This window comes from Alligator sinensis, unplaced genomic scaffold (assembly GCF_000455745.1).
Source record: "Alligator sinensis unplaced genomic scaffold, ASM45574v1 scaffold685_1, whole genome shotgun sequence".
Taxonomy (NCBI): Eukaryota; Metazoa; Chordata; order Crocodylia; family Alligatoridae; genus Alligator; species Alligator sinensis.
In genome coordinates this window covers 1,287,844-1,302,640 of record NW_005842336.1, presented here as the reverse complement: position 1 = coordinate 1,302,640, position 14,797 = coordinate 1,287,844, and the positions used below count along the sequence as shown (strand labels likewise).

At 44.0% G+C, this 14,797-nt stretch overlaps 1 protein-coding gene across 1 annotated transcript in view; it reads right to left on the bottom strand.

Annotated features, from left to right (window-relative positions):
• Positions 1-145: 145 nt before the first annotated feature.
• Positions 146-14,797, bottom strand: part of PPP2R2A (protein phosphatase 2 regulatory subunit Balpha) — a 68,939-nt gene continuing 54,287 nt past the window's right edge. The window contains exons 4-11 of the mRNA XM_014522286.2: positions 11,131-11,136; positions 9,778-9,945; positions 8,486-8,598; positions 5,443-5,620; positions 4,417-4,581; positions 3,217-3,386; positions 2,706-2,797; positions 146-1,126 (exon numbers count right to left, since the gene is read on the bottom strand). Of these exons, the coding sequence (XP_014377772.1) occupies positions 847-1,126; positions 2,706-2,797; positions 3,217-3,386; positions 4,417-4,581; positions 5,443-5,620; positions 8,486-8,598; positions 9,778-9,945; positions 11,131-11,136 (1,172 nt within the window). The 3' untranslated portion in view covers positions 146-846. The remainder of the gene's footprint in view (positions 1,127-2,705; positions 2,798-3,216; positions 3,387-4,416; positions 4,582-5,442; positions 5,621-8,485; positions 8,599-9,777; positions 9,946-11,130; positions 11,137-14,797) is intronic.

Here is a 14,797-nt window from a genome sequence, read left to right as displayed (position 1 = left end):
TCCTCCCCCCTCCCCCCAGGAAAAATAATTCATACTGGTTAAAATCATTACAAAAAAAAAACCACATTGTTTTATTTTCATGCATCTAAGGTAAAACACAGAATATCTGTATAAAGAGGTAGATTTAAAAAAGAAAAACAGATTCTCCATTCTTTGTCACTTTTATTCAGTAGTTTTCTTTCCTTATTTTTTTGTTTTTGGTGCCAGACACGGCAAGGAGTGATTACAGTCAACTGTTTATTAAAACATTTGTTCGCAACACAGACCCCCTTTACCACTGACCCCAAACTGACCCAATTTCATGTGCTTTGTTTTGTTTTTGCCTATACACCACCACCAGGGCTGGGTGGAGGGGGATGAAAGGGAAAAAAGGGGAATCCAGGAGGTCAGAAGGAGGAATGCTACAAGCCACAGCAAGAATGAGCTGTATTTAATAAAAAAGGGCCACAAATGATACAGTAATGAGGTTACACAATTAAATCCCATAGCATGACTGAAGGCTTTCCCTGTGTTTGACTTGATCACAATGGAAGGCATAAAAAGTGGAGTAAACCAATGTTGATACAGTCCAATCTAGTCCATTAGGCAAGATGGTGCAAGTAGTCATTAAATTACAAAGTGCCCTACCTTCACCTAAATGGCTAGCAGACATGGAGAAAAACAGTGATGGATCAACAGAGCTTCCTCCATGTAGCTATCAAAATGTGTTGTCATATGGCACATTTTTAAACACTGGAAAGGGGTGCCACAATGGACCTCTCTCATTCTTTCGTTTACAGGTACAAATGCTAGATTCAACTATCTCAACTATGCAGGAAGTGGACTCTTCTGTTAGGAATGCCAACCCTAATTCATCTTGTCCTGAAATATATACAAGTTGTTTGTAGTAGCTACAGCAATGATATTTTCCTTGGGATGCCAGGCTGTATGGAGTATCTTCTTGTTGAAGTCTAGGCTGTCAACACTAATTTCATCCTTCTTCCGTTTGCCACTTGCACAGACTTTGCGCGGCTTCAAAACAGTACGGGGTTTATTGTTTTCCCGTGATGCTTCTAAGGTGATGTCTCGCTTTGTGTTTCTGTCAAACATTCTGAAGAAGTTGTTGTATGATCCCGTCATGACAACGCTATCAATGAGGGAGGAAAAATAACAATTAAGAAAGGAACAATGGCAAGGGGGAAGGATTGTATTACAATATCACCAGAAGCCCCAGCTGGAACTGGGTTTCCACATGCAAAGAGAAAAGGGTATCTAGCTCCAACAGCTTACACTCCAAATAGAGAAGGCAAGTGGCTACCATGTGATCCACCAAGGAGAGTTTGACAAAGCTGGGAACTTAATAGCTTATCTCCCCAACTCCTAGTCCAACACCTTAACCCCAAGAACACAAAATACTGCCTTCCCATCCCATGTTCTGGCCATTTTGCCACTTCTGGGCTTCCAGCAATAAGGAAACAAGCACTGATCATTGTGGGCCTGCTTCTGTAAGAGTCACCATCTTACAATACTAAAGTCTTAGCCTTGAATCAAATTCCACTTGCCCAAAAGGCTATTTAAGAACACCCCTCCCCCTGAAAAAACCAACAAAACTATAGGTAGAGTGCAAATTTGAACCCACAACCAATCATTAATTTAATTTCTTGCTCTTGCTGTGTAATTCTGTCACTGACTTATGAAGTAACTATACCATTTAGAAGAATACAAAACTCTAGTTGTACCAAAATGTTTCCTAACCAATTAGCATTCCATATTCCTAGCCCCACACAAATCACCATGTCAGCAAAACATTAACCAATTTCTAAAAATGTAACCAGCATTTAAATGCAATACTGCCTTGCTGCTCAATCAAAAGATGACTTGTTCCATACTTTGGGACCCAAATATTGAGTGGCTGTGGACCAATTCTATGAGGTGGCTCCACACATCACAAAAAACTTGGCCCCTAAGGCAACCCAAAACCAGGTGGCTAGAATTGCTCAAGTTTGGAAACTAACTTCTCCCCATTTTCCAACATAACCTCTTAGGGGAAAGCCATCTGAAGGTCTTCTCACTGAAACATCTGAGATTTTTAACAAAGAAAACAAATTTAAAAGATACCCAGGATATTTGGTAATGAGATACTCTGTTAATGGCATCACACATACGGGATACAGTGAGCTGGCTCCCATTTTACAAAAGAGCAGTTAAAGCACAAATAGTACTCAAATAACTGCTGTATTCTCAGTGGTATAACTGGGTGGTTAGCCAGCCTTAGGAAAGTAAGCTTGAAAATTCATGAAGAGGTAGAATTCCTAGAGGTCTCTGTTTACTTTTCTCTTCTGACAAAAAGACAGATTTTAAATAAAAAACCCAGCATAGCTCCCAAAATATACTCTGTGTCCTGTAGAACAAAATACGCCCCCCCACTGTGAAGAAATTCAAGAGTTCAACCAACAATTGGTCTGCACAGGCAAACTTTCACTCCCATGGAGATCAGATTGCAAGACTGGGGCCTATATGAAGACACAGTATGAACACAAAAGACAAAACCAGAAAGGAAAGTTCATTATTAGGAACAAGTATACATAACTTTAGCTTTTAAATCTGCAAAACAGAAGTGTCTGTATTTGGACTTCCTCGTGTCAGAAGGGAAATGTAGCCCCTACTTACCCTCAAAGCTACAAAAGTTTCAATATGTACTTAAAAAAAAAAAAAGTTACACTTGCCTATCTGATCCATTCCAACAGCACTCAAATTTGTCAAAAATGCAGTCATTCTCATACAGTGAACAAAGTTTACTTCTGAGGTATTCATGCACCTGGAGGAAAAACAACAAGCACACCAACACAAAAGCTTCAATCAGATGTATTCAATATCTATTTTCAAGAACATGATTTTTTCTATCAATGTTACTAAGTAATCTTAAGGAGTTATGAATTTAGGTCTCTCACTTGGCATTGTGAGCTACCTCATGAATGAGATGTCAAAGCACCTTCTGAGTTCCATGTTCAGGAGTAAGTGCATTTTACATGTCCAAGAGTTCTAGTTTTTTGTATGTCTTTTTACATGTCCAAACACCAGTCCTGACCCTACAGTCATACTGCAAGGAAAAAAACTGTGCATCTCTATATAAATATGGGGATATCTGTATGCCAAGTTCCAACTGCTGCGTAGTGGCCATATGCAACACACTAGATTATTTCAGAGTTTGCAATACCATCGTATGAAACAGAATACCTGGTATGTTTCCACAGGTCTGTTTTCCATATTTAAATCCCAGATCTTAACTGACAGATAATCTCTAGTCATCATATATCGACCGCTGTGGCTGAATTTGACATCAGATATGGAAGAGATGATTTCAGAGAAAAAAGATCTGTTGCTAGGGTCTTCTGGTTCTTCAAACACTGGTAGGAAGAAACAGGCACGATGAGTGGCACAATACATCTTCTCTAAAATGTTATGCGCCATGCAATGTGGAACATCAACAAAAACGAACTGGTATATGCATATTGGAAACATCTGAAATGGTTTTGGGTCAGTATTTTAAATGAATCGACTGATGAGTAATCTCCCATTTCCCAATAAAGCATACCCCTAGTTTTAGATGGCCTGCTTGGTAACACAGGAGGTGCTGCTAAATGGCCAGATGAACAGAACTGATCACCATAAAGTATGCCGCCACAAAGACATCTTAAATGTGTATAACAGCTATGTACAGCATTTACTACTTTTATTTGTGGTAAATAATAGTGTGATATCAAGAATCAGCAAGTAATTGTGTGATATCAACAATGCTTGATACATTAAGACATTAGATGTAAGATTGCTGGACTACTGAAATCCATCTCTTAACAAGTATAGGATGGATGTCCCTTCCAATCCAGGGTATACCCAACAAAAGTGATTAGATGCTTATAATGCAGTGGCTGTAACAAGCAAAATAGCTTGGTGCCATCATGGGCACTCTCTCACAACAGTAAAGTTCTGCAAATGTACTGGCTATCCTGAAGCAAACATTTATTGGAAAAGAGGCACTTACAGATCAGGCCCAAATACAATATCCAGGATGGGGCTGAAATTTGCACGCAAAGTCTCTAGCATCAATTATGGATTGGAGTTGGAACTGAACGAGAAGTTCATAAGCTAAAGGATGCATTAAGCTAGTTCTAAACCTCTCAGCCAGCCCCCATGACATTTATATTACTTTAACATATTTCTGTTTTTGCTCAATTAGAAAGGTAACCCTCCAACACCTCATTCATTTAAAACCCTCCAAGGTTTTAAATGAATTTTCTCAAGTTCATTAAACAAGCAATTTATTAATAGAGCTTTAGTTTACTGTAATTGATGCTTAGCTTCCTTTAGCAGCGAGATGCTAAGCACTTAAAAAGGAAAAGGAAATAAAAATCACCAACGATGGCAAGTAAAACTCACATTTTGAATGTCTGTCACAGAGTGCTGATGCTCTCATGTCACACAGACGGATTGTTCCTTTACTGCTGCTGTATACAAATGTGTTACAGCTATTTGGGTGGAACTCAGCAGCTGTTATGACCTCTGTCAGTTCTTCCATATTGGCAGGCTTTATATCTACAATATCTAGAAAGCATTCATTAAGGTATGTTCTCGTCAATTGTTTAGAATAGTATATACATATATAGATGAAAAATGTAAGTAACCAAGAGAAAGAGAGTGACTGAAACCTGGAAACAGGAACCTGGGTTCTGTCCCCAAGATGAGCCAGAGACACCTTATGTGACTTTGAACAGTTCACAATCTCCATGTCTATTTAAAGTATTCAAGAGTGTTATTCTAATGGTCTGTAAAACTTAGTCTATAAACACAAACAGCAACATGAACAGTCCCTTTAAAATTACTCCTCTATTAGCTAGGGAACAGTAGCAAACAAACATGCTTTTAATACATAAGCTAAATGCTGAGTCAAATTTCAGCAATCTAAACAAATCATTTGAAGTACATCTATTGTTTCATTTTTACTCTGCAGAATATTATGTTGCCTTCTATCACTTCTACACACACCAGCTTGTGGGAAAGCTAGTGCTTTCCCACACGAATTTGAAGTTCAGCAATTTCCTGCTCCCTTCCCACCCTAGGACCTCTGTGACCTGTAATTTGACCAATCCCTGCTCCCTATTAAAGGGGGATGAATATACTTCATTAATGCAGTTAAGTAATTATGCAAACTATGCACTTATCTGAAATCCATTTACAGTAGAGTATCCTATAATCAACCTGAATCCAATACTCATGTTGCCCCAATATGATCTTCTGTTATCAAAATTCCTGCAGCAATAATCCTTATAAATATTAGTGAGAATTACGTAAAAAATAGAAAAGTGTTAAATACATACAAACACTTAAAGAGAAAACAAGAAAATTAACAACCTCTGCTTCAATCAAAAGTGGTAAATAAAAAAAAAAAAATGGTGAAAAAGATACTAAAACTTCTGTCTGTTATTTCTAGGTGCCAGAGATTAATCCGCAAGTCATCTGCAGATAGGTATGTTTCATAATCACTATTAATGGAGATGGAGTTGATGTGATACGTGTGAGCATTGGCAAATATCCTTCGTGGACTGGCTTCGACCATAAGATCCATGGGCCTGAATACTGGCACCTGTAATATATGAAAGAAGGCAAAAATACAAGCTCTGTATACAATAGAAATAAATGTTCATGGACATGACTGTTCTTACAGTGTACCATGAAACTACACAAGGCTAACCAACAAGGGTGATGATTCCTGGAGGGGCTTCAAGGTCCCCTGCATGACAGGCATACCACACAATACACAGGACATCACAGAAAAATGTTCACGTTATTTGTCTAGTGATGGCTGGGACAGGGATCCAGATATTTTGAGTTCTGTTCCCTGCTGAGCTGTAGACTTACCTTAGCCCAGGGGTGGACAAAATAAAGCCTGTGGGCCATATCTGGCCCACCAGGCCATTCAATCCGGCCTGTGGGGTCCCTAAAAATTTAGAAAATTACTATTAATCTGCCCCTGGCTGCCTATCAAAAGGTGACAGGAACCAGGGACAGTAGGATTCAGGGAAAGCCACCGCAGGAACCTGCAACAGCATGGCCCCCCCTGCCCTACCCCCACCCCAGCCAGAAGCCCCTGCCTAGCAGAGGCTTCCTGCCTGGGACCATGGGGCTGTTCATGCCTCCCTGCGCTGGGGTGGGAAATTCAGGTAAGAGTGGGGAGTGAGGGGGAGGCAAGAGGAGGAGGGGAGAACTGTGGGCAATCGCCCCAGTCCTTGGGGCCTGCGCCAGCTCCTGCCGAGTCCTGAGGTCCAGCCATGCAGCTAGAAACCATGTGGTGCAGCAGGAGAAGGAGGCAGGTGGGCAGGAAAGTGGGGAAAGCGGCAGTGGGGGGGAATGGCAGCAGATAGGTGTGCAGGAGCATGGGGCCCATATTGGTGTCCCAAGGCCAGCACTGGCAGGGCCCAGAGCAGGGAGGCAGGAGCATGGCCTGGCAGGGATCTATGGAACTGGGCTGGGCTGTACCAGAGAGGAGAGAGGAGAGCTGATGCAGCTCCACAGAGCCCCTGCCAGCTGGGACCCTGTGCTCCTGCCGCCCCTCTCGGGGCCCCACCAGCACTGGCCCCAGTGCACCAGCAGGGGCCTCGTGCTGCCATCTGGCTGTCACTGGCTTCCGCCTGCCCCAGTCCCACAGTACAGGCAGGGACCAACGCACACAGCCCCGACCCTGCGCTCGTCCATCTGGGCTGAGACGCGGCAGCGTGTGACACACTGCTGTTTAGCATAGGGGAAGTGCCCCTCCCCCAGCCAAGCCCAGCCCCTGGCTTGTTTACTTTTCATTCCATCCAGAAAGAGCACACACCAACTGCTGAAACTTCCTGAGCCTGACGAAGGGTTTTTGAACCGGAAAGCTTGCTTAATAACTATTCTCCAACCATTTGGGTTGGTCTAATAAAATATATCAAATTCACCAAGGAACCTTGTCTGCCTGTCCTTAGACCAACACGGCTACAACCTAAACCCCTCCCCCTCCCGGCACTTTCTGGTGCAGCTGCTGATAGCCTGCGTGGGGCTCTCCTGTGTCTCCACCATGTCATAACTGCCTCTGGGCAACCCCATCAGGGCAGCCCGGACAGCCCTATGCAGACTCCAAGCGGCTGTGCCAGGAAGCACCGGCAGTGGGAGGGGATGCTTTCCCCCCTGCACTGAGCAGCAGTTTGTCCCATGCTGCCTAGTGCTCGCCAGCACCAGGCTCGCCCACTGGGACTGAGCAGCAGCAACAGCAGCTGGGCAGAAACTGCTGCTCCACACAGTGGAAAGCAGCCCCTCCCTCTTGCCATCGTCGGGCAGTTTTGGCTGCAGCTGCCACTGAAGGCTGCAGTGCAGCTCCTTCACCTCCAGTCACTGCTGCCATGCTGGGCAGCCCAGAGGTGGCGGTAAAGGAACTGCAGGGCAGGCTGGCACAGCACAGGCTCCAGGCAGCCGCAGCAAAAACTGTCAGGTGGCAGCAAGAGGCCAGGTTCACTTTCCATTGGACCGAGCAACAGTTTCTGCCCAGCTGCTGCTACTCAGCCCCAACGGGCAAGCCTGGAGCTGGCACAGAGCGCACAGGGTTGTGGCTGCACGCGCTGGTTCCCGCCACTACCACTGCATGCCCGGGGCAGCAGGACACTCCACAGCAGGCTGGTGCAGAGCAAGTGTGGGGTGCGCTAGGGATATGCACTGTTGGCGTTAGCAGGGAAGTGCCAGGGCACCCAGGCTCTGGGATGTTGCAGGGTGGGGGTGGGTACTGACCGGCTCAGGGGGGTGCATGCAAGGGGGCTCCCATGCACACCCCACATACCCTCAACCCTTCCCCGCAAATCCCATAGCCACACCCTCCCCCATATACAATCACATACCCCACAAATACCATACATACCACATCCAACACAGCCCCACAAAATCCACACCCACCCACCCATACCCCCCACACACTATACAACAGTAAGACTGCATTTTGAGCTATTATGCAATCCCTTCTACATATACAGCACAATCACACACAAATCAGGACAACAATATTTTTTTCAAATTAAATAAAATATATTATTATGGGTGTTTGATTTTTAATATATAATTTGGTGGAGGTTTTTTCTGGTTCTGAAATGGCAAACCCTCTTCCCCAAAGGAGTACTTCCTTTGGGGAGGGACTTCTGGTGGCAAAGGTAAGAGGTTAGAAGGTGGGAATTCTGGTCCCAAGATGGCAACCTGGGGGTGGGGCACCTGTCAAGGGGTAGGGCTACCCATCTGGCCCTCCACAGCTTGCCAAAACTTGGTAAGCAGCCCTCCAACCAAAATAATTGCTTACCCCTGCCTTAGCCACTTACCTCAGTCTGCCTCAGGTTCCAAACACTACAATATGGCTAATCGTTAGCTGTCCTGGCAGGGGGAGACGAAGCCACAGAAGCTTCTGAGAGCTAAAAAAACCAACAACAAATACACCCAAACTACTTACCCGTAGTGTTGTAACCGTAGTGGGGTCCCTATATCGTCCATCCTCTTCCTTCAAGTTATAGCCCTCTGGTCTTTTGTCCCTTTCACTGATTTTCCATAACTTTATTGTTTTATCTGAAGTTAAAGCATTGTTCAAAATTAAAACAAAGGATCTAGATGCCACTGCCTGTTCACAACCATTGTTTTTAGGCTACTAATATTCATACTCCAAGTGTCTAAAGTTACCTTGCCCACCTAAAGAAGAGCATAAAGATAGTGCTTCAAGGTGCATATTTATCAGATTTGAATGATACCTCAGTTTGCAGTTAACGCTCAAGTGAACTGGTTAAGTAAAAAATATGCTCAAAAATGGGTCTAAACACTTTTTATACCAGTCTAGCTATTTTACTGTGTATTAGTGTCATCACATGGGTTTTTACGTGACACTAACGCACAGTAAAAATAAGCTACTGTGCATTAAAATGCACATATAGATGCACCCTTTTACAGTTAAAAGTGTAATCAAAACAGCCTAAGTTTCACATGGCTCCAGTTATATTAGTGCAAAAATGCACTCTGTCAACATAGCTCTTTCCCACTCCTGTACAGGAATAGCATAAAGGTGCTATACAGGAGTTTGGTTATCAGAACTACATCTAAGTGAGAGGATGGGAGGCACTGCTTTAAATGGTCCCATGTACAACTTGTGTATAGCAAAGTCCTTACACAGGCTTTGCAGGATTTTCTAAGCCTTTTAGAAATAAATCCTTCACACTAGTTCAATCCTCTCCACAAAATTTTGTTACTATTAAAAACCAATTCTGAATGCCTAGAGACAGTTAAGCCAAGCATAAATTAATTATGTGTAGACTAGACAAGGTTCCTTGGGTGAATTTGATATCTTTTATTAGACCAACCCAAATGGTTGGAGAATAGTTATTAAGCAAGCTTTCGGGTTCAAAAACCCTTCGTCAGGCTCAGGAAGCTGCAGCAGTTGGTGTGTGCTCTTCTGTGTGCGCTCTTATGTGTAGACTGATGTTTAATAATTGTCTTGCTTACTGACCTAAATTGATCTCAACAGGATCTGGCAGAAACTCTCCTCTTAACATAAAGCATCTGAAACTTAGACGGGAGTCATAATTTTTTAAGATTTTAAGTTAAAAAAAGCCACATTCGTGTTTGGGACAGCTGAACATGCTATAAAAGCAGAAAGGAGAAATAAATAGTAGGGCTTTGTATGGGGACATATAGAATGAACACTCATGGGTTCCATGTATACATTCTGAAGATTTTTTTTAAGTAAAAAAAACTTACCATTTGTAGATAATAAAAACTGAGCAGCATTTTTCTGGGGTAACCACCTAATTTTGTTGATTTTTTCTTCAATTTCTAAACTTTTCAAGTAGTCAAACTCTGGTTCATGGCTTTGAAAGGTACTGTAAACATTATATTCTCCTCTGCTGTGAGATTGGGTTTTGTTCTTTACAAGAAAAAAAAAAAAGGGCGACAGAGAGAAAAAAATTGTTTCAGAAAACTGGATGACCAAGATGCACAGCATGCACAATGGGTGCATCTACACAAGATGCTGTACTGTGGAGCTGACTAATTAGTTCCTCAGTAAAGAGTCACCATCTACACATGCAGTACTATTAAGCCACAGTAAACTAATTAACTCTGCTGTAGGATAGTGCTGCCTGACAAGTACTGTCCTACAGCAGAGTAGCTACATGTGGTCAAATGCACATGTAGACAGTGATGGGGCTGGGGCACAAGGATGTTACAGTGCGGAGGCTGCCTGCCAGCTAGCCCCACACTATAGCACCCTCATGCCCCAGCCAGCCCCTCCGCAGTATGTTCAGCCAGGGGAGAGCAGCTCCGGGCTGGCAGGCTGACCCCCCAGACCCTCTGCCAGCCAAGGCTGTGTTGCCCCAGCTTAGCATCCTATGGTTCTGGGTGCACATGTAAATGCTGTGCCAGGGAGCAATAAACTCTGGTGCGAACTACACCAGAGATTACTGTGTCACATTAATATGTGTAGACACAGCCAATGCGTACCAATATAACAGGTGAGGGTTAAACACAGAATGTACCTACACTGGGATCAGATGGTCAGACTATTTTTGTCTTTACCCATCTTTCTGTAGAGCCCCAGAGATCAGAGATATCCCATTTTTCCAAATCTGTGGAATGGATGCCATAAGATTTATCCACCTTAAAAGGCTTCTGAGACTCTCAGATTCAAGACCCTTACATGGGTAGCTAAAGCATTGTTGCTTTTGATGCTCCAGAAAGACAGTAAGGCTTGTAAAACTCTGACTTACCTGCCCCCTTCCCCCACCCCACACACACTTTTTATTCCCATTTACCTCCTCCATTTTTTGTTTCCAAGTAATCACTACCTATAATTTGAGAATAATCCTTTCAATCATCTGAATTACTAAATACACAGTTTATTAAAAAGTCAGCCTCCATGCCACTATAATAACTTGAAAATAAAACAAACTTCAAGATTACTTATGTGCAGAATGCTGGAAGTCCTTCAACATATACAAATACTTTAATACTTCTGTAACAGGACTAAAATCCCACCAAACCCCTACAGTTGGTCATTTCCTCGGAAACACAAAACCTACAAGACAGTAAACTATATACCCTGGGGAAGATCAGCCTGCTACATATAAGTTGCTGGAATGTCAAACACAACCACTGTATAAGCCAGAAGAGCAGATCTGTTTGTGTAAATTTGCTTCTCAGTTTCTTATTGGTCCCAATTCCCATTCTAAGGATTCTTTGCTCCCCTTTCATAAAGCTGCCCTAGAAAAAAAAATACAATAAGGCTTCTCCTACCTATAGCCTAAACAGGTTTACTATTTAAGTCAGAGATATGATTGAGAGCTGGTCAGGCCTCCTCTTACAGATGGTAAAGCCACTTGGAATAATGTGAAGCATCAAGTCTTATGCAGATTCTGCTCTCCCTGCTGAAAAATTCATGCCTCAGGCAGCAATTTCTTAAAGCTATTCTTGTATTGGAGGACCTTGTTCTTCAACTGCCATTGTGGGGATGGTAACCAGGGAGCAACTGGCACGGTTTCAAAAACAATCATTGTGTAGACCCTCATTCTTGTTGAAACTGCCCGAAGTTTTATTTTATTTTCTTACGTGCGTCTGTAATTCCACCCACTTCCAGAGGGTGCAACCACCCTACTCTTCTGCCAGCAGTTGACATATGCTTTTGGCATGATGAGCTCTTAAATGGTGAACTTGTTACTCCCTTCCTATCAAGCAACTCCACTGTTGCCCAGATTTTCCCCCTTTGCCTCACCCAAAAATACCTTCTAGAAGAATCATTGCTGGCCCCATAATTATTTCATTTTTGTAAAGCTTTCCTCATGTATGTCATGCTTATAATTTAAGGGAAGGCTGGACCTTTTTTTGATCAGACTATAACCACAAGCTTCAAAAGAAATACCTTAAAAATAAAATTTTACATCAGAGTATTGTGCCACACCTATAGTTTATTTTGGCTTTCATAGAAAGAAGGAACTTTGTGCTGTGTGTCAAGTGGATGAAGTATTCATTTCCTCTCTGGGGCTTCTGTCATGTTTGCTAGCTTTCATGTGATAAACAGATGCCACATTCCAACAGAGATAACAGCATTTCAGTGGGTACATGAGGTTACACAGGCATATGCAACTATATACAGGGATCATATACACTATACACATACAATCTGTAAAGCATTTTGGAATAACCTATGCTTACATGAACTAATAAAACAGTTCTTCTATAGATAACCTTTTCTTCTTTAGATTTATTATATACACATGTCCATGTGCACCAAGTAGCTCTAACCAAGGATGCCAGGTGTTATAGTGAGTTTTACTTTTTTTTTTTTTTTTTAAATCGATTTTCATGATGCATATGTATTGTATAAGTACATGCACTCAAACCTCTACTGTGAGTTTTGTGCTCCTGGCCATCTCACTGGTACCCAGAGTGCAATTCAGGAGCGCAAAGCAATTTATCTACAGTTGTTTTCAACCTTTTTTAACAAGTGTACCCCTTCTGTCTCAAAGTTTCAGCTCATGTACCCTTTATATTTAAATTGGGGGGGGGGGGAGGGCTGAGCATGTGCCCCCCCAGCAGGAAGTCTGTGGGGGAAGGGAAATGACTGGGGGGGGGCAGATGGAGGCCCCCCTGCAGTGAGGGAGGGAGTGGGACACAAAAAGTGGCAGGGGCCGGGGGGAATAGGGCCCCAGGTGGGCTGGGTCATGGGAAAAATTGGAGCTGGGCAATTCATCCAGGGGGCAGGGGGCTCTCACCACTGCACACATCCTGATGGAGGCCCAGGGGGCACATCCCCTGCCCCCCATCTGTGCACAGGGCAAAGGCAGCTGCCACTGCGCACTAGGCTTTGGACGCTACTGCAGCTGCCCCAGGAGTGATGCGATGCCATGTGCATCTCGCTGCCAGGCAGGCAGGGGGTGGTGCACGGTGCAGCCCAGCAGCAGGATGCACGTGACACTGCACTCCCCCCAGGGCAGCCGCAGTGGTGCAAAGCCCAGTGCGCAGCAGCAGCTGCCTCCACCCCATGCACAGATCGGGGGGGGAAGCACATGGCCCTCAGGCCTCCGCCAGGGTGCATGCAGCAGTGGGAGCCCCCTGCTAATGCCCTACGACCTTTTTAAGTACCCCTAGGGGTAGGCATACCCCCATTAACAACCACTGATCTATACTGTTCAAATAAAACTAAAGCGTTATTTCCATTCTACAGATGGGAGAAAGCAAGATAAAGGTGCAGACCAAATTATACCGAATTCAGCATCACCAGAGCCATAGTAAGCTGTGTGCGTCTACTTTGTCCCCATGGAAAGCAGAAGCTGAACCACGGCTGTATGCCCCTGAATGAAACAACTGCCAAGTTTAGCTCTCACTAGTGGACACATGAAACAGTTAAGACTAATCAACAAATGCATACTATGTTCCTTTAGCCCCCAACTCAGTGTAATTTGTCTATCTTAATGACTTGCCCAAGGCAAAGAGACAATCTGTGCAGAGCTGGGAGAGGTATTTAAATCTCCTGGGGCACAACCCAATTTCTTAATAAGCTAAAAGACAAGACCTTTTCTGGGACTCCTGATTTTCTGAGAGGGTGAGATCCTAATCCTACAAGCTCAGTTTTTCGAGTTTTCACTGCTTCACAGGCCCATGAATTCTAATGCAGCAAGACTCTGGCAGCAGCTGCTTAGAGCCGGGGCTGGCGGTGGGGTGATGAGCAAAATGGCCTTGCGTGCCATGCTTGGCATGCGTAATGGGGGTTGCTGACCCCTCCTCTAGGATGTTGTGTGCCAGACTGAGTTGGCCTCCCCTCCAATCACAGAGGGGCTGGGCTGCTCTAGGAACATGGGGTGAGGCAGCGTGATCGGTGGCAGGGTGTGCAAGGGTGCCCCTAGGGCCCAGCCACTGCCGCTGAGCTGCCTAGTGGGGCAGGAGGCTGTGGCAACCAAGGCTCTGGTGCCTACCAGGTGGGACTCACCCCCTAAGGAGCTGCAGGGAACAGGGAGCTGCTTCCCACCTTGGGCTGGGCATGCAACTTTGAAAATTTAAACTACTGCACAATCCCGCCCTCCCAAAACACCCCGAGAAAAATAAAAAAGGATTAAAATAAAAATTGATTTATCAAATTCTGCCACGCGTAAATATACTACTATACATCAAAAGATTACAGTATAGAACTATAGTAATCCACCATATAGTTGAGCTTCACCTTCTTAAGTAGGATCTCTGTTCAGTCCTTTAGCTAGGCAAGAAAAGGTCATGAGCAGACTGAAGTAAGGACATCCAAAACGTTATGTTATAAAGTCCAGGCAAACAAATGCTGCTATCTATGAAGTTTTTTGTCCCAAGTAAAAGTCAAGTAAACCCCACTAGATGGCAGCAACTGACCAAAGCGATTTATTTGCCAAAGACAATTTCAGATGTTGAACAAAAGTAAGCTGTCATAGGCCAGGTGTGCACCACTATGGATGCCACTATAAAAGTGACACAGACAGCTTCTGTGTGCAACATGCAGATCGGGGAGGGGAGACGGACAGCTAGGACAGAAAACAGAAAGCAAAGCAGCAAATTGGGCAGGGAGCACAGGGAAGGAAGCAGAGCAACAGATCAGGCAGGGAAAAGAGACTGGAGTGGTACTTAGGGAGGGTGCAGAGCTAATTTGTGGCACACCTGCCAAAAAGGTTGGCCCTGCACTGTTATAGTCTGTGGGCTAAATCCTCTAGGGAAGTGATATTTTTGTGAGTTAGAAGTTTTAGAACTAAACAGAGCAAAAGTA